This window comes from Vipera berus (assembly GCF_964194415.1).
Source record: "Vipera berus genome assembly, chromosome: 1".
NCBI classification, from domain to species: Eukaryota; Metazoa; Chordata; class Lepidosauria; order Squamata; family Viperidae; genus Vipera; species Vipera berus.
In genome coordinates, this window is record NC_138202.1 from 326754028 (window position 1) to 326772454 (window position 18427).

At 37.8% G+C, this 18427-nt stretch overlaps 3 protein-coding genes across 4 annotated transcripts in view; 1 reads left to right on the forward strand and 2 right to left on the reverse strand.

The window, feature by feature from the left end:
- On the forward strand, positions 1-2151 carry LOC308660150 (toll-like receptor 2; the record flags this gene model as incomplete). Its single annotated transcript, XM_081314367.1, has 1 exon — positions 1-2151. One exon carries the CDS (start codon positions 1-3, stop codon positions 2149-2151), a length of 2151 nt encoding a protein of 716 aa, XP_081170493.1.
- A 3675-nt stretch (positions 2152-5826) lies between these two features.
- Positions 5827-11445, reverse strand: GPR75 (G protein-coupled receptor 75). The gene is made up of 2 exons (XM_081314042.1): positions 11020-11445; positions 5827-8126 (listed from the first exon to the last, which is right to left on the reverse strand). Exon 2 carries the CDS (start codon positions 8041-8043, stop codon positions 6394-6396), a length of 1650 nt encoding a protein of 549 aa, XP_081170168.1. The 5' UTR covers positions 8044-8126; positions 11020-11445; the 3' UTR covers positions 5827-6393.
- A 3127-nt stretch (positions 11446-14572) lies between these two features.
- Positions 14573-18427, reverse strand: part of PSME4 (proteasome activator subunit 4) — a 98211-nt gene continuing 94356 nt past the window's right edge. Inside the window, exons 47-48 of one of the 2 annotated variants that reach the window (XM_081313372.1) lie at positions 17848-17986; positions 14573-15776 (exon numbers count right to left, since the gene is read on the reverse strand). In XM_081313372.1, the coding sequence (XP_081169498.1) occupies positions 17852-17986 (135 nt within the window). In that variant the 3' untranslated portion in view covers positions 14573-15776; positions 17848-17851. Of the gene's footprint in view, positions 17987-18427 lie in introns of both variants that reach the window. The other variant, XM_081313373.1, reaches the window with a different exon arrangement.

Here is an 18427-nt window from a genome sequence, read left to right on the forward strand (position 1 = left end):
ATGACACTGTCTCCTAAGCCAGCAGAGAAGCAACAAGAAGCTGAAAGCCTTTTAAATCTCAATTCAGTATCAAAGTGGAATCTTCTTGGTGATGAACAATACAACAAAAAGGGAACAAGATTTTCATCCTCAACATTACAAATTAGTGCAAGCTGTGGAATCCCAGCAAATGGCACATTTGATCTATCAAACAGAAAACTAACTGAGAATGAATTGAGGGGAAAAATGGATCCCATTTTCTGCAAAACTACACTAGACCAAATTAAAAAGTTTAATGCAAGTCTCAACAACCTTGAGACAGATATTGCAACCCTAATTCCATTATTCCTTGAAATGAAGAGTGTGTATTTAATTGATGTGAGTTATAACAAAATATTTATAAATACCAAATCTGCAAAAGAGAGCTATCATGTGGAGCACAACAATCTTCTGTTTTTAAATCTCAGTCACAATCCCCTTAAAACTGTGAAAAACCTCATTCTACCAAGAGGTCTCAAGAGCATTGATTTATCTTTCACACAAATTAACCAAATACCAAAAGAATTCATTGAAATACTTTCTCAAATAGAAGAGGTATTTCTTCAGGGGAATCAATTTATATACAACGCTAAAGCACTTATATCTAATTTTAATCCTGTACTTAAAATGAGAAATCAAAAGCATTTCTTTAATGGAAGCATTTCATATACAAATCTTCCACAATCCACAATTCATCAAATAATGTTACGCTGTTTCACTGAAGAACTTTTGGCAGGGTTTCAAAACACAAAAAACCCATATATTTTTCTTGACCTTAGCAATAAACCCGTACACAATTTCCACTACTTACCAAAATCTTTGCGTCATTTTGATTTAAGTAACTGTAACTTACAAGGAATAGCTAGCCCTAATCTTTTCCCAAATTTAACTGTGTATAAAATTCAAAATAATAAAATAAAAAAAATGTCACCATATCTCCCAGACTCATTAGAGGAATGTGATGTTAGTAAAAATAAGATACGTAATTTCCCTTTCCATGGGGCAGAGCAAAGTTTAAAATTACTCAATCTTTCTAGAAATCTTTTAAAACAACTGAATGTGAACACTTCGTACCTTACCCTAAATAATCTAGATGTAAGCCATAATTTAATTACAAATCTGCTGGGTCACATGGGGACATTTCTGCCTGAACTGAAATATCTGAATTTGTCAGAAAATAAAATATTTTTTCTGCAACCTGGGTCTTTCCCTAAATCCTTGGTTGAGTTGGATATTAGCAATAATGCCATTGCCATTCTTATGAAAGACATGTTCCTCCACTTGACCAACTTGAAAATTTTAACCATTCAAGGGGAACATTTTTTCTGTAACTGTGAATTATACTGGTTTGCAAACACATACCTTGCTAATCCACAAATGCAAATAAATGGCCAAGAAAGACTTTTCTGTGGTTTTCCACAGAAAAAGCGAGGTCTTTTGTTGCAAAACAGTCATCTAACAATGTTGTATTGTTCTCTTGGTCTTCAAATTGGAATTACAGTTGTTATGGTCATTTTGATTATGTCCGTCATTTCTGTATTATGCTGGCATTTTGATGTTCCATGGTATTTAAAGATGGGTTGGTATTGGTGCAAGGCTAAAAGGAAACAATATGAGAAGAGACCAGAACACAAAATATATGATGCTTTCATTTCATACAGTGAAAATGATGCTTCTTGGACTAAAGAAATTCTATTAAAAAAAGTGGAAGCAAGTGGATTTAAAGTATGTTATCATGAAAGGGATTTCATGCCAGGGCATCCAGTTCTTGGAAACATTTTTTACTGTATCGAGAATAGCCATAAAGTTCTTTTTGTGCTATCACCCAGCTTTGTCCACAGCTGTTGGTGCCAGTATGAGCTGTATTTTGCTGAACACCGGGTTCTCGCTGAAAACCAAGATTCCCTCATTATGGTTGTATTGGAAGATCTGCCAGCCAACAGCATTCCAAAGAAATTCAGCAAGCTTAGAAAACTATTAAAAAGAAAAACCTATTTGAAATGGAGTCCTGAGGAACATAAACAAAAGCTTTTCTGGCACCAGTTGACTACTGTGTTGAAAACTATGAATGAGCCAGTACTAAGAACACAGAGGAAAAGCTGCATTAGGAAGCAGACAGATTCAACTGAATGAGAAGCAATGCTGATGAAGTATTGGAATATTTGGAGTATTAAAAAAATCAAATACTTCTTGAATTGCCATCAGCTGAAAGACACAATTATTAGAATAAGGAACCAAAGTCATGTTTTAAGTTACTATTCTAGAAAAGTGACCTCTTAAAACCAGGGTATTTCCTAGGAAACTGTTCATTATATAAGTACAAACATACTGCAGCAACCCAGAACTTCATAAAAAGAAAACAAACCACTTATAAATATCTTCCAACATAATCGATATCCACAAAACTTTGTGGAAAACTACAAGAACACTCAACCTACCACAGCACAATCTCCTTTAAGAATAACACTTCCATACATCAAAAACATCTCAAAAAAATCAACAGGCTGTTACAGTTACACAGTATCAGCGCAGCACATGAACCAACTAAAAAGCCCTCCAAATCTTTTTCAGTAAACCAAAAGACCCAATAGCTCAAGAAATAAAAACAGGAGCAAACTACAACACACAGTGAAAGCCACTATATAGGACAGACAGGCAAAAAGCTAGCAGAATGGAACCATAAACATTAATCAGCAGTCAGAGGACATTTAAAAAAATGACTATCTTAAAGAATATTATCTAGTCAGATAATGAAATGACAACAAGCAAACATCTAAACACAGAGTACCAAGGATTCCACTGATTCAACTTCAGCTAAATATATTCTTTTCTATTACATTCTTTGATAACCAACTTTTCAATATATTTATTCATAAGAGCTTTATCAATTTAGTTTTTGAATAGAAGTATTTATAGAAACCTTTCTATTCTATTCTGTTCTATTCTACTATATTCTAATTCTATCTTGAATATAGTAATTCGGACCCTTTATTGCTGATATTGTGTTCCTTTTTTTACAAGTTGATAAGCTAATACTTTTCACGGTTTGTTTACTCAGTTTTTGTTTGGTAAATTTTATTTTCTTCTTACTAATAGACTTAATTGCGGTTTAGTGTCTTGCAATTCTTTAATCAATTGTATCTTGAGTTAGTTTCATGCTTCAAATTTTCTTATTTTGGCTTTTAACTGTATTTTTCATTTGTTGTGTTTTTTTCATTTTGCAGCTAATTTAATTAGAAAGTGCTTTGTATATGCTTTACTTGTATCCCACACAGTAATGTGGGAGATCCCTGGTGTCCTATTTGTATTAAAAGAATTTCAGTTCTTGTTTACATTTTTGTATAACTGTGCCATGGAGACTTTTCATTCATTTTTCTATCTAAAATGAAGAAATGACTGAAACTCGTGTCATTAAAATTGAGTTGTGATCTCCATATATTGGGAGAATTTCTATTTCTTTGACTGACAGTGTTGAGGCCCAGAAGATTGTTTTTTGGAGTATGATTAATGTCATGAAAAAAAAAAATAGTGTAGCCTCTCGTTGTTAAATTTATAATCCCCAAATGAGTACCAATTCCTCCTATATTGAAATACCTCTTATAGAAGCTTCCCACATTTTGTGTGATTTATTCAAATTCAAATCCATTCATATTATTCAAATCAAATATTCTTCAGATTCCATTAATTTTTGAAAAAGAACTATTTTTCTTGAGCCTATTCCTAGAAGACAAATTCAATGGGGAAAAAATGATCAATTCAGGGGCAGACACAGGATTTTGGGATAACAGCTCAGACTATTATTCCTGTTTCTCAGTGTAGTCGTATTGTTGGAAATAGGATTAACTGATATATTTTTTCCCTATAAAAATTCTATATAAAAATGTAAGATGTCAGACATGAAGCTAAGGTAAAAACTTCCCTATACAGTATACTTGTTCTTAACTGGAATATCCAAAATCATCTAATACTATCTCTTTGTAACTCTGGAACAATTTGGATATTTAATTATTTTAGATGCATTGTAAATGCAGATTGTGAAAAATTTGCACATAATCCTAAGGGTGAGTTTGAAATTCAAAATTCTAGCATATGGAACATGGTCCCAGTATATGTGCAACTAAATATTAGTGGAATGGCTCAAGGCTATCATCTTTCTTGCCCTGTAAATCAAACATGCACACATGCACATTTTAAATGCATAGGGCATACATTATGGGAAAGAACATGCTTCCAACCTACAATTTTGATTTAGCAAAATGGGGCAAAAAAGGTTGCAAAAATTACTAAAACTATTTTGTGTGATAGATCTCAAACTTCCAAGAAAAAAAGAGCTCTAGCTCAGTGAATATACTTTATACAGGAAAGGTTCTAGATACAATCTGCATCTCAATCACAGAATTGGCCAAGATAACTGCTACCGCCTAAGTGCTCTTCCTCATGGCTGAGTCCTTGCTTCCCATCAGTCTTTGGGATGCTAGAAAACTATAGTGCCATAAAATTTACTGCTCTTATTAGTTATCTTTATCCTGACATAGGCATGACACTGACAAATCATCTTTATTTATATTGTAAAAGGCACACTCCGGACAGATTTGATGACATAATATCACCAGCCAAAACATCGATCACACACTTCTAACATGGGATGGGGAGAAGACAAGTTTTAACAGATGAAACCCACTGGTTTAGGCATCTCTAAAGCCTTGCTTAGGGACGCGGTGGCTCAGTGGGTTAGGACGCTGAGCTTGTCGAGCAGAAGGTCGGCAGTTTGGCGGGTTGAATCCCGAGTGCCGCGTAACAGAGTGAGCGCCTGTTACTCGTCCCAGCTTCTGCCAACCTAGCAGTTCAAAAGCACGTAAAAATGCAAGTAGAAAAATAGGGACCGCTACGGTGGGAAGGTAACAGCGCTCCGTGCGCCTTTGGCGTCCAGTCATGCCGGCCACATGACCACGGAGACGTCCTCGGACAAGCGCTGGCTCTTTGGCTTTGAAACGGAGATGAGCACCGGCCCCTAGAGTCGGAAACGACTAGCACACATGTGTGGGGGAACCTTTACCTTTACCTAAAGCCTTGCTTTGTTTTTGCACAAATGTTTTGGACTAGTGTGATCTTCTGGAATAATATTTAACTCATGACCAATACCAACCTGGCTACTAGGTGAAGTTTTCTTTGGGCACGGGTTTAATGCTGTTACAAAAGGGCTAAATCCATACTGAAAAGCTGAAAGTCACAGGAAGTTTGATTGAAATGAAACTGTAGACATTTTTCTTGCTCACTTGCCAGTTCAGCCCATTACAACTCCCTTCAGTCTAGTTGCTTTGTAGCTACTCGAGATTTTAAGCTGATAACTAAAGCAGATTGTCTCTGTAAGTGAATGCCCAAGAACTGAAAGAGTGCCAGCATTAGCCTAAACTGGCCACTCAGTCTGGGGTTGATCCCAACCCATTAGCATTCACCTGACTTTGACACCAATCAAATGAAGCACATCAGATTGCACTCATAGCAAAACTGCCATGGTTTTGCCTGCTTAAAGGAAAAATAGTAAACTAATACTGGAACAACTGCTAAGAAGGTAGTTGGAGATGAGATGAGATGAAGGCAACATCATAAGGACAGAACAGGAAAAAAAGTTATTGCAAGAAGTGTCTTAGTTACCTTAGTCTTAAATGTCTTATTGTAGTAGGAAAAGACCTAAGACTGAAGGGCTGCAGATTCAGTTTGTGCTTTTGAGTCAAAAGTGATCAGCTGAGCAAATGTCAATAGAATGAGAGGGAACCACAAAAGAAATCCCACACTTCTGAACTGGACACTAGATTTTATAACTTATTTTTATCTTTGTACATAACTGTCATCTGCAAAAAATGTTCCATGGTAAATCAATAATAGACATAACTCTGATAGAAATGTTTTAAAAAGCAACTTTGTAAAACACATTTTCAAGCACTCACCATATAAACAAGAAAGCAATTCAGTTATAAAACACAAAACAGTGGTGATTTGTGGTAGCAGACATTTTTTAAAAAGATTGATCTTTGCTGGAGTCCAGAAGAAATCTTCTGGGGTTATAATACTGTACACACAGAGAACTCTTTAAAAAGGAGAAACACCACTAATGAAATGGTGGAATATAGAATAGCAATTTGCAAGACGCATACAGGAGAACATAGAAGCCTGGCTAAGGCATGAAGCTTGCAGTCCTATCTTTCCTAGCCCAGCTGCTGCCTGACTAAAGTAAAATCAACTTAATGTGTGGAGGGACTGAACATTCATGCACATGCAATAATGGTACATCATATGGATGACTCATGGCACAACTTGCCAAGATATGATTGCCACCATTGTGGTAGAACATTGGACACTGCCGGCTCCCACCAGCTACGCCGAGGGCACTGGTATCTGCTTAGCAGAAGTACTGTCATAATCCCGCACTAAGTCATTTGTTGGGTGATAATGCATAGCAATGTAGGAGTTGGCATATCTGAATGGAGAATTTGTTGGTTGCAAACTGTTGGGAGTGCTCACTTCCTGAGAAGGGCAGCTGTTATAAATACTATAATAAGGTTCAATGCGGGTATTCATGGGGGTGGAACTACTCTGCCCTCCTCCATAATGATGATGGCCAACAGAAGCCTTAGGACTCAGCACACTTTCTTTAGAGCGACTAGGGCCACACGCTTGGTCCACAAACTTTTTCGGAGGCTTTGGAGATAGCATATAAGCTGAGTTGGTCTCATGATGAGATGATTTATTTCTGTTGGCCTCCAGACCTCCTTTGCCCACAGCTTGAAGCCGTGTTTTCTGTTTACAACAGAAAAAAACAAAGGCCAAGTATTGTATAAACCAAAGGACCCTCCTTCTTAAGCCAGCACTGTTACGGGAATATATAAAAGGATTCAATCCAGACTTTAAAAAAAAGAGCGTAAATCCACATAGTTCAAATTGATAAAGCACAATGCCATTGTTCCTGGACAAAACATCCTGTATCAAAGATATGCCCAACGGAAGGCAGCAAATTAAAACAGAAAGAACAATAATAATGCAAGTCACCACAGCTTTAGAGTCCTTGGCCGTGGACAAGTTAATCATGGACACCAACTGAAATCTGCTGGCTGCAGATGCAGACAGCTGGCCAAAGTTCTTCATGTATGCATGTGTTTGGATATGTTGCAGCTTGTTATAGTTTTGGTTTCTATACAGAGCTGGCACAGTGCACCGTACCCCTTCAGCACAACCAGTAGCAAGTGTTCCAGCAAAAGGTTGAGGCCTGGAGGCATCAACTGTGATGATGGGGGGACATTTTCTCACTTGGGCATTCTTCCTCAATGCTTGGGCTATCATGATATAAGAGACTGAAACTAAGGTCACACAGCAGATGAAATCAATAACATACAAATAAGGGATGATCTTTCCCTCACCACTAATCAAGCTGGAAATAGGAAGGCAAAGATGAGATTTATGGGTCCTCATGGTGGCTAGAGTGGCCAGGGTAAAGCTTGTGGCCCAGAGGAGCAGGGTAAGCAATAGAGTGCAAGGGAAGGAGGCAGTTCGATTGGGTTGCTTCCCTAAAACCATGCTTAATCGGTGAAGGGCAATAACAGCCACTGTCTTGAGGGACATGATGATAAACCCAGAGCTGGTAAGGTGGAAGGTAAAGCAAAAAGCATCAGGGATACCAGCTGCAGAATCCAAAAAGAGAGCAAAGGTGAACATGGGGGCAGTCACTCCACAGATGAAAAGGTCACAGAAGGATAGATTGAGGATCATAAAATCAAAGTTGGTCCTGAACTTCCGGAAAGCTGGGTCAAAGAAGGACAAAAAAACAATAAGGTTGCCATAAGAACCTAAGCAGAAAATGACAGCCAGCAAGAAGGTACATGTAACTAAAGTGGCTGTGTGGATTATCTCCTGGAGATCCCCTTGGAAAGAAAAGGAGTCATTGCTTCCCCAAGATGGTGAAGGCAGTTGTGTTGAGGAATTTGAGCAATCTGTCCACTTTGTTTCGGCCCACTCCGTCTGGTTCATCATCACAGAAAGTAACCTGCTGCTGTTCTGGCACTTCAAAATTGTGAACCTGGCATTGGTCGTTTGAGGTGCATACTTGGTGAGACCTATGGGTACAAATACAAGCCCCCAATACCAAAAATTAGTTAATAAACATTAAAAGAATTCTTAGTTTGTCTTAAAGAGTGTACCTTCCGACGCGACTTAAAAACTTTCCTGTTCCAGCAGTCCGGCCTGGCATGATAGCGTTAATTGGGGTCCCAGTTTGTTTTCACTATTGTTTTTATTATTTTTATTGTTCATCTGTATACCTTCCTTCCTCTGTACACCGCCCCGAGTCCCTCGGGAGAAGGGCGGTTTATAAAAACTAATAAATAAATAAATAATAATAAATAAATATCAATAGCTGGGCTGAAATAAGTCTGACAATTCCACTATTTCAAGTTAGCCCTTAAATATATAGAAGAGTTTGACATTTGGTAACTTTACAGAAAATGGATTAGGTCTCATATCCTACTGCAAGCACACCTATGCACACATTAATGACACTGGATTTAGTATATGCTGTTTTCCCACTCAAATAATATTACTTGAAGCTAGAGTCATGTGGTAAAAAGAATCCCTCACTGCCCATTTATACTATCACAGAAACGGTGCCTCCCAATTCTTTTTTCAGGGGCAAAGAATTATTTGTATTATTGCATTAAAGGATATAGAAGATCTGGGTTCAATTTCTGACAACTTTAGATAATTTATGGTTAGAAGAGTGTTGCCTCCCTCAAACCACATGGAGATTTTGTGACAACTCATTTAAATTTAAGAATACAGTATCAGAAAAGATGAAAAAGTCCAACATATCTCTCATGCATTAGTTTGGAAATGATAAGGGGTTTTTAATATGGTTTTAAGGTTTTATGGGTTGTAGTTGGGGCTATATAGTTTAATTTTTAATATTTGTATTTTTACTTGTATTTTACTGTTGTTAGCCGCCCTGAGTCCTTCGGGAGATAGGGTGGCATATAAAAATAAATAAATAAATAAATAAATAAATAAATAAATAAATAAATAATGAATGAATGAATGAATGAACTGTGGCCATACTGGAAGACCAATGACCTGGATACAAAGAGAGGCAGGGAACAAACAGCACTCAAAATCCATGTGCATGGCATTTTGGCACTTGAGGCAGAAATCCCATGTGAGCTTCTCCTATCAGCAAAAAATTCAGAAATAATGAATTCAACAAGAAATAATTTACTGTCGTTTATTTACAACCAGCATTCACTCTAATAATATAATAATAGCAATAATAATGACTCTCACTGACTCTATGGTTCATAATAGTTAAAGCAATTGCAATAAAATCAATAAAAGATAAAGATGGCAAGTGAGAGGTTTCACACTCTGCCAAATTGAAGGAACCCTGAATGCGCCAACCCTGCAGTATACAATTGGCAACGAAGATATTATAGGAGACAGAAGTTAAAGTAACAGGCCGTATGTCATGTAGGGCTATATAGGTAACAACCAGCACCCTGAATTGCATCCAGAAGCAAACCAACAACCAGTGAAGCCTGTGGAATAAAGGTGTTACATGGGCATATACCGGGGCATGCCCATTACTGTTCATGTGCAACATTCTGGACCAGTTGAAGCTTCTGGGTGGTCTTCAAGGGCAGTCCCATGTAGAACCTGTTGCACAAGGTGACTAGGTCATGAGTAATTCTCTGAAGGACCCTCCCAAACTTGTAAAAGGTATAACTGGCACACCAAATAAGAGTGGTGCTAAGATCTTCCTAGACTTTATATATAAATATACATTGTTCTAAAATGAAGTACAAGAACGTTCCATTTTAGACTTGCAATGAAATGAGATTGGTGAGGGTGCTTCTTTCTCCATAATACTCTAAAGACAGACCATTGGATACAAGCCCAGACCAAGACTGTAATTGAAATCGCAGACCAAGGACTGGAACAGCAGCTTCCAAACTGATAACTGACATGTTGGTGGTAGGAACAGAAGGAAGGTGTGAGACTGGAATGACAGGGCTGGGACTGAAAGGGCTAAAGCATACATATGGGGCCAGGATGTTTCCTGGACTAGGATGTAAGGAACCAAGCATGATCGTGGGAACTGGAAAAATTGTCTCTGGGCAGAGAAATGAATGTATTTGACCGAAAATCATGGCCATCATCTTGGCTTGTTTGAAGGCCATCATTTCAGTCCCAGACCTGGCATTTTATCTCAGTCATTCCCATCCTCAGCCTGACCGAAAGGAGTGATCATTTAATTTTTAAAAATAACATGGCAAAAAAGACCACATAAAGCAGCTCAGCTCATTCGTTTATTTATCCCCTACTAGTCTTGTTTTCTTTTTCTGAGGAGTCCTTGGTCCTTCCTGAGCTTGTTTGTTTGCCAACATTTAATTCTCTGACTAGATAACATCATAATTCTCCTCTATTGCTTTTTTTTTTAAAAAAAAATATCTATGCTTTATAAGTACACTATACAGCTGCCCTGATTTAAATGGGATTCAGTCGGGTCAAAATTCTCAGAAGTACCTTTCCGGCCTTTTGAGAGTTTTGAGAAAGAAGGCAATAACCTTCTTTCTTGTCCTTCTTCCTTATGTCCTTCCTTTTCCTCTTCCCTAGGGCTCATAAGAAAAGCGCGGGGCCTAACCAGAAGGGCGGGCGATTTTCGAATACGGCTGGACCTGTCGAGCTCGAGCTTAGCCGAGCGGGCTCAGGTGCGCGACGCGGCCTTCTTCACCGTCCAGGCTAGGGCAGGGGTAGGCAACCTCGGCTCTTTTATGACTCATGGACTTCAACTCCCAGAATTCCTGAGCCAGCCAAGCTGGCTCAGGAATTCTGGGAGTTGAAGTCCATGAGTCATAAAAGAGCCGAGGTTGCCTACCCCTGGGCTAGGGCGACCCAGGCGCTCCGCTTTCCGTCCACCCACCGACCGACCCTCCGTCCATCGGCTGACCGGCCTGTCCTTACCAAGCGCGGGCTCCGTGGAGGCAGCCGGGGCCCCGCGCCTCGCGCGTCCGTCCGCACCAGGGGCAGAAGGCAGTTGCAGTCGGGGCTGCGGCCGGCGGAGGGTGAAGTCATCGTCGGCGGGAGGGAGCGGTTCGACCTCCTCCGCCGTCTCCCTCCTGCATTTGGGCCTGAGGAAAAGGAGGGAGCGGGGGGCCGGCGCTGCAAGCCCGGCAAGCCTCGCCTCGCCGCGCGCGCCTGCTGAAATGACGTCGCGCTTCTTTTTGCAAGGCGCCGTTCAGGGACGACGGCTGGCTCAGAGGAGTCTCCCCTCCGAGAGGTTTCCTCGCGTTGCTCCGGGGGCCTTTTCCGCGTCCTCAGCGACACCGAAACCCCTCTGGCGTCTCGCCCCTGAGCGAGCGGGTGAGCGGTTTGCAAGAGCGGGACGCACGCCAACGGCACACTCCCGCAAGCGCCTGGCCTGGAAGAGCGCGTTAGAGCCCTGCGCTGCACAGAAACAACGCCGCAATCGGTGTGCGGTACCCTTCTCTCTCCGATAAAAGCAGCTGGCTCAGTCCCTTCCCCCTTTCTTTCCTTTCGGGGAACCTGCTTTGAAATTGTAGCAGGTGTAAAGAGGTAGTAGCAGATGCTGCTGAAAAGTACCATTTGCTGGCGAACGTGCCTATAAAATATCCAGAACAACGCAAGACGAGCGTGCCTTTTTTCCCCCCATTCTATCTCAAAGAGTGCGAATTGTCGAGCATTTTGAATGGCACACGCCAGGTCCAGCCGATACTCACCCAAAACTAGCACGATTTCAATTCACAAAAACGAGTGCACGATAAACGCGTTATTCTTGGAAGTTTCCCCTAAAACATTTTTTTAAAAAAAAGCGGTAGTGATGACGATAAGAAACATGTCTGTGTAGAAGTAATGCCCTTATTAAATCAGCTGCAACTTTACAAAGTGGTCATAATCGCCTAAATATTCTTCATTAAGGAAGGTTAGGGAGAAAAAAAACAAGTGGGGGAGAGATGTGCCGTTCCAGCTGTGTCTATTGCAGGTTACTTTCTCAGCTGGCGTACTGGGAGGGAGGGCTTCTAGATACTTATTAGATACATGGTGACATCAGCCATGACAGCTCTTCCAAAGCTTTCTGGGGAGACCAGGCTTTTTTCTTTATTTTTATGATATATAAGATATACCTGTTCAAGTCAAAACTGTCCATCCTGTGGGAGATTCTAGCTGAAGGAAAAGAGACACAAGTCAAATCTAGGTATCTTTTTCTTAGTAAAGCTAGGTACCATGTACTAGGAAACCAGCATCAGACATAAATTGGGTAGGGTGTTCTAGTAGTGGAAGTGGCAGCCATAGAAGCCATTTATATTTTCTTATGTACAACAAGGTAATGTGTTGCATGAGCAGGTATGGGTGTTCTTCTTTCATGTGCATCTCTGATTATTGAAAGTAGCATATGGAAGAATGTAGTGTGTCATTCCACCTCTGGTCATGTGACCAGGCAGGACTTAAGAGCAGGTGCCAACATATGAGCTGCTCCCCACTTCCCTCTCCCATGACTTAGGTGAAATTTGGGCTTTCCTTGCAACTTTGACCAGATCCATCTTCTTTTCAAAGTTGACCTGTTTTTGCCAAGTTCTCCCTTGCACCAAATCTGGTTCTGTTCTTGTTCAACTGCTAGACAGTTATCCTGATAACAGATAGAGCCTTTTTTCCTTTCTTTCCAACATTCCTTTGGATGGGAAATAATGCATAGTTTGAAATTTCCTAAACATTATTCAGATCACAAGCAGGTGTTCAACACAAAAGGTGTCCTCTAGGTATCACTATCCATAAACTTGCAATTTAGAAGAGGCAGCTCTAAACAGAAAAGGAGGTATATTATATATTAGAATTAATGACACATCATCTAGTAAAATGTTTTTCAGTGGGATCTTGCTACGTGTTGTAGAGAAGCATGAGGGAGAAGTTAGCATCATATACACATACACATTCATCTGAGACTAGTAGCAAATTAACCTTCCCTTTTGTTCCCAGTCAGAAATACACAGGAGCCAAAATAATGTTGTACTCTTACTACCATATAGTGTTAATCCAGTTCTACTGCCATTTATATGGGAATGGGGAGAACAGAAAAAAATATGAAATATTTCTGAAGTCCCTCATTTTCTCCCTTTTTTGCTTACAAATTGAACTGCAGCTACCATTTCAGATAACTGAAAATGTTTTGGTCAGAGGTAAAATCTCTGGAATGATAGACAAAGCTGATTTTTTTTAAAAGCAGGAGGGAGATGTTAAATCTTGATTTATATCCTTTTGTGCATAGATAGATTGCAATTAACTCAGTTATTATGGCGGTTTTGCATAGCCTTTTTAAAAAAGTTTGAGTCACATAATTTGTTTTTGTATCTTTGCAAAAGCTATATTGTTTCTCAATCAGACATGTACGGTGTCACTGAAAATCACATAAACATACAATGATGCCACTCTAGAATTAATATTTTCTCTCACTAAGACAAATCTTAAAGTGGTATCAGTGAAATGCTGCCTGGAGGAGGCTGCAAGCAGCTAGTGATGTTCAACCCCTCCCCCCCAAGTATGGATTTTTCTTCATAATGACAGCAGAGCTACCCCTTTGCTTTCTTACTTTATTATAATACCATGACTTTGGAAAATAAGCTTTCAACATTTTGAATTGTTTTCCCAGAACAAAGTGACAACCAGCAAAGCTTCTTTAAATTTGTAAGACATTCAAGTAAGCAGTGTTAATTCTTGCTATCTTACCAACCAAAATTTCCACATTATTTTTATAGATGAGGGATTGTAATAATTCCAACAGGAGTTTACCAGACTACGGATGAATATAACATTCACAAAAATAAGATCAGAAATAACAAGATTTGTGTACACACTTCCTTACCAACTCTTTTGATTATTTTTGCACAGGGCATAAATTAGAACTAATTTGCTTTCCACAAGGAAAGGGAAGAGGATGAACTAGAACTAGGATGAATTAGCTAGAAAGATCTCCTTGGCAACAATAATTGGCACAATTCAATCACCTTTTTGTGATTGGAAGCTATCCTGCTCTTCTTCTTCCTAGGAGAGCCAAGTTACCAAAATCAAATTTGTGTGCTAAGATTAGGGAGAAAACAGCAGCAAATATTTTTACAGATTTTTCCTCTAAAAATATCTCATTTTAAAAGAATATAATTTATATGTGTGCATTTTAATTCTAAACCTAAAGCTGACAAGATTTGTAAAATGTGAATAATTCAAATAACCATTTTTATATCTTAAGACACGTGATAGCTTCTCTTAACTTCTCTTAATTGAATTACTTTTATGAAGAGTACCAATACAACTTTTAAAGTACTGGATCTACTTCTCTAATACCAAGACTTAATGTAATTTCAGAACTAAAAGCAAACAACCCATCATTTATATTCAAGAGACTGATTAAATCCCAAATATCCTTGTTAGACATTGTTAGCTCCTATCCTAAATGAAAACACTTACTTGAGAGAATACACTGAAGGATAAACATGGTATGCATACCCAAATTTTTACAAATAATTTATTCAGCTTTAAACTAAGTACACAACTGAAAGTAAGAAGATGCATTTGGCACTACCCTATACATGTTATTTCTTCACTTACTCTTAGGACACGCTGTCCAGGTTACACTGCCGTATTTGCTTTCCCAACAGGCAGATGATTTAAAAGCATATTATATTCCTGTTTTCACAAAGAAAAAAATACAGTGTGTGTTTTTCAAGTTTGTGTTGTTTTTGTTTTCTTAAATGGGAGAGAGATTTCAATTCTCTTATTTACCATACATTAAAATATACTATTACTTAGGATAGTAGCAAGAGAAAAATATTGGTAAAAAAATCAATTCATTCACTAATGATAAATGAATATTAAACCCAAAACAAAATAACTTCATTAATGAGAATCAGCTGTATTATAAACCAGAAGAAAGTGGCATTTGAATTGGATACAAAAGCTAAAACAGTATTTTAACACTGAAAAGTGTGATTCTTTACAAGATAATCTCACAAATGGATTATGTAAAACTTTTGCAAACTATACAGTACTTTGTCGATGCAATGCCCCTACAATTTATACAATCTTTTACATTTATGTAACATGTATTGGACATGTTTTTGAAGTAGTGAGTCAATAGCCACCAGAGTTACAGATCAAAAAGGAATTTGGTGGGGACAGATACAGTACTTCTGTATTTTAATGCAACTTAAGTAACTGTTCCAGCATGGAGACGTAGAGTGAATGAGGAAAGGTGGGAGTATCAGTACAGAACATTTTATTTTAAAAGACTTTAACCACTCAGTATTAACATATATACATAAAATAAAACAATAGCAAATACCTGTTATTGTTCATGGGCTCTACTAAATTGGAAAAATGTAAGTTGCCACTTACAAAACCAGGGAAAGTTAAAGTTCAGTACCTGGATGAAGGATCTTATTGAAAATCTGGCCATGAAACAAAGATTAACAGTATACATTTAGAAGCTAAGATTTTAAAGAGAACTGAGCACAAAGCACTGCATAGCTTGGTTTTGCATGTGAGCTAAAAAGAAAATAAATCTCTTTTTTAAAAATTGGGATGGTATTACTACCTACACTTATACCCAAAGGTACAATGAAGTGTTGGGCATGCATATTCTTATAGGTTGGGTACCCAGTTATTCATCTCATATCAACAAACAATCCATATGTATAAGAAATGATCCAACTCTGAAAATTATAAGAAAAGGAAAAAGAGAAATTGAGATATTAGCCATTCTATAAGGTAGAATTTATCTTAAATACAAGACACTTGCATGGATGTATGAAAAATAAAATTACAATTCTCTTATTCATGCAGAGACTAGTTACTATGCCAGAGCTTTTTTCTTCAGTTAAACAGAAATCTAATCTTCTTCAAGGAACATACTATATGCGCTTTTAAAAAGGATTCCAACTATAAGCCTCTGAATTACCCAATCTGAAAGGGTTCTATATTCAATAAATTAAAATTAAAAATTTCCTTTATCTTTACAGAAATGAAGCAGTCTCTTATTTTCTGAGACCCTGAAAGAGACAGATAACTTGACAGTCACAAAACCCAATCTATCTTTAGCAAGAACAAGGGCAAAATTTGCCTCTCTTAAGCAGTCTGGAATGAAAATCTGTCATCAAAATAATCTATATACTGTACTATATACTGTTTCACTTCCCAATTGCCAAGGAAGATTATCGATCTTTCCTGTTCTTCAGAAAGTTGGTGAAGTTTTGGGTATTTTACAAGACAGAGTTAACTATCTTTGAATGAGCAATTATTTTAAATAGTCTTCTTAAGCAGTTTGATTCCTTGGGCACATATTTCTACTCTATATTTCAGATTTTAATTTTTGTCTATTATATATTTATTATACCCAAGTTATGTTTTATGCTAGTGGCTCGTTGACTGGAACAACCTATAAACCTTGAAAATAAATAATAAACAATAACATATGAGTGTATGTATTTACAAACCAACTTAATTGTGATTTATTTACTAAAATAATAAATTTTATCATGATTATAAACCAGTTCAATTCAAAGATCATGAAAGCAAGCATGCTCCAGTTTCTGACCTCATATGAGGCTCTTGTTCCTCTTCTGAACAGTGAAAATATTTTACTCGCACTTGGCAATACCATAATCCCTTGAATGATAATCAAATTTGTTCAACCTCATTCATGAATTAAAATAATGAGTTAAATAAAACTCTTCTGATTGATGCATCCCTTTTCCAGATTACTAGATTCTCAGGTTTTGCCATCTTCCTAATGCTACCTGGGCCTTTTCTCCTGACTTTACCTATGCAAATCTTTTTTAAAAACTGACCCCTTTCCATGTTGCTTGAGACCCCTGTGGGACTGTATTTGAGTTGAGAACCTCTGCATTAAGAGAATAACAAGTGAACCAGACTGCCAGTAAAATCCTGTGCAGTTGTTCTTCATTATGTCAGGGTCACATCCTGTTTACTACCACATGCAAACACCACCCAGTGCTGTCAAAATATTGTCCATACTAGTCTGACATAAAGTGTAAATGTGGTGTGAACCCCATTTTATCATCACATAAGATAAATATAATGCAATATGAATGTAAACTGATTTCAAGATAATATACTGGAAAACTAGCAAAAATTGTTTATGGAGATTCTCAATCATCCAGATCATGGCTACCCAGAGGTGCTTTTCAAAAGACAACTGGACTTTCTTGGGTTTTTCTTTCAGCAGTCCCAGGAAGGTTCCACATCCATTTGCACGCTGATTCAGGTGACCCTGAGGGTACAGATAAATCTCCAAGTGGCCTCAGCAACTCTTGGAGGGCTAAGGACCAGATGACAGCAAAGAATATAAATCCTTCTATTCCCCACCATTGTTGGAACTAAAGAAGCTTCTAGGACAAGAAGTGAAATGTTTTCAAGGGGAAAAAACACAAGAAACTCCACTTGCTTTTTGAAAAGCACCTTTGGGATAGCAAAAATTATATTTCAATGTCTTTGACACCATATTCAATACATGCCCCATCTGTATTTGATTATTTTCTTTCAATTTAAAAAGGGTAATAAATTCTAATTTTATATTTTTAAATGAGAATTCTAAAGACATTCTTACATGAAGGAAGGAAAAGGCCAGACAGTATTGGTTTCATTTAATGAGTCTAAAAATTACAAGGCACTGTTTGAAAGGTGACATTTTGCTATGTCAAGCTGGATATCAAGAGGAACATTCCCAAATAGCCCAAGGGTACAGATTTTACAACACAGTCTCACTCTTTTATGCATAATAGCATGGTGATACCAAAAGATCTGTAAGGACAAGCAGCTGGTCATCAGTGAATTGTTGCTTATGCTGCTTCCAGTTATCATGGTGAGTTCTCCGGAAATTGGACAATGTTTTTTTTACTGTCATCTGTGTGGAGAAAAACAGAAAGGGATCTAGGCAATGTATTTAAAACAACCATCAACGGTCTTGATCTTAAGGCTGTGGCCCAGCTTTCTAAGTGTAAATATATTATTCAGGATTTTGTTCAAATGTTTTAGGTTATAGAGGGACTACCAATCAATAATTTCAAAATATAATTTGAAACACTTGCTACTATTACCCTAAATTTGAAAAGAAGCATTATTTATATATAATGATTTAAGAATTGTGTATATTACCTTACACATTTCTTTTTTATCCTATTCAATGGATTGTTAAATTACAGTTTAATTGTACAAAAGCTTAATGGATATGTACAATTAATTTTTTGTTTAGTGCATACGTAATGTGTTGTTTTATGTGAGAGGTTTACTCCTATTCCTCACCCCCTTTTTTTGCATAAAAGAAAACTAAGAAACTTATCAGAAT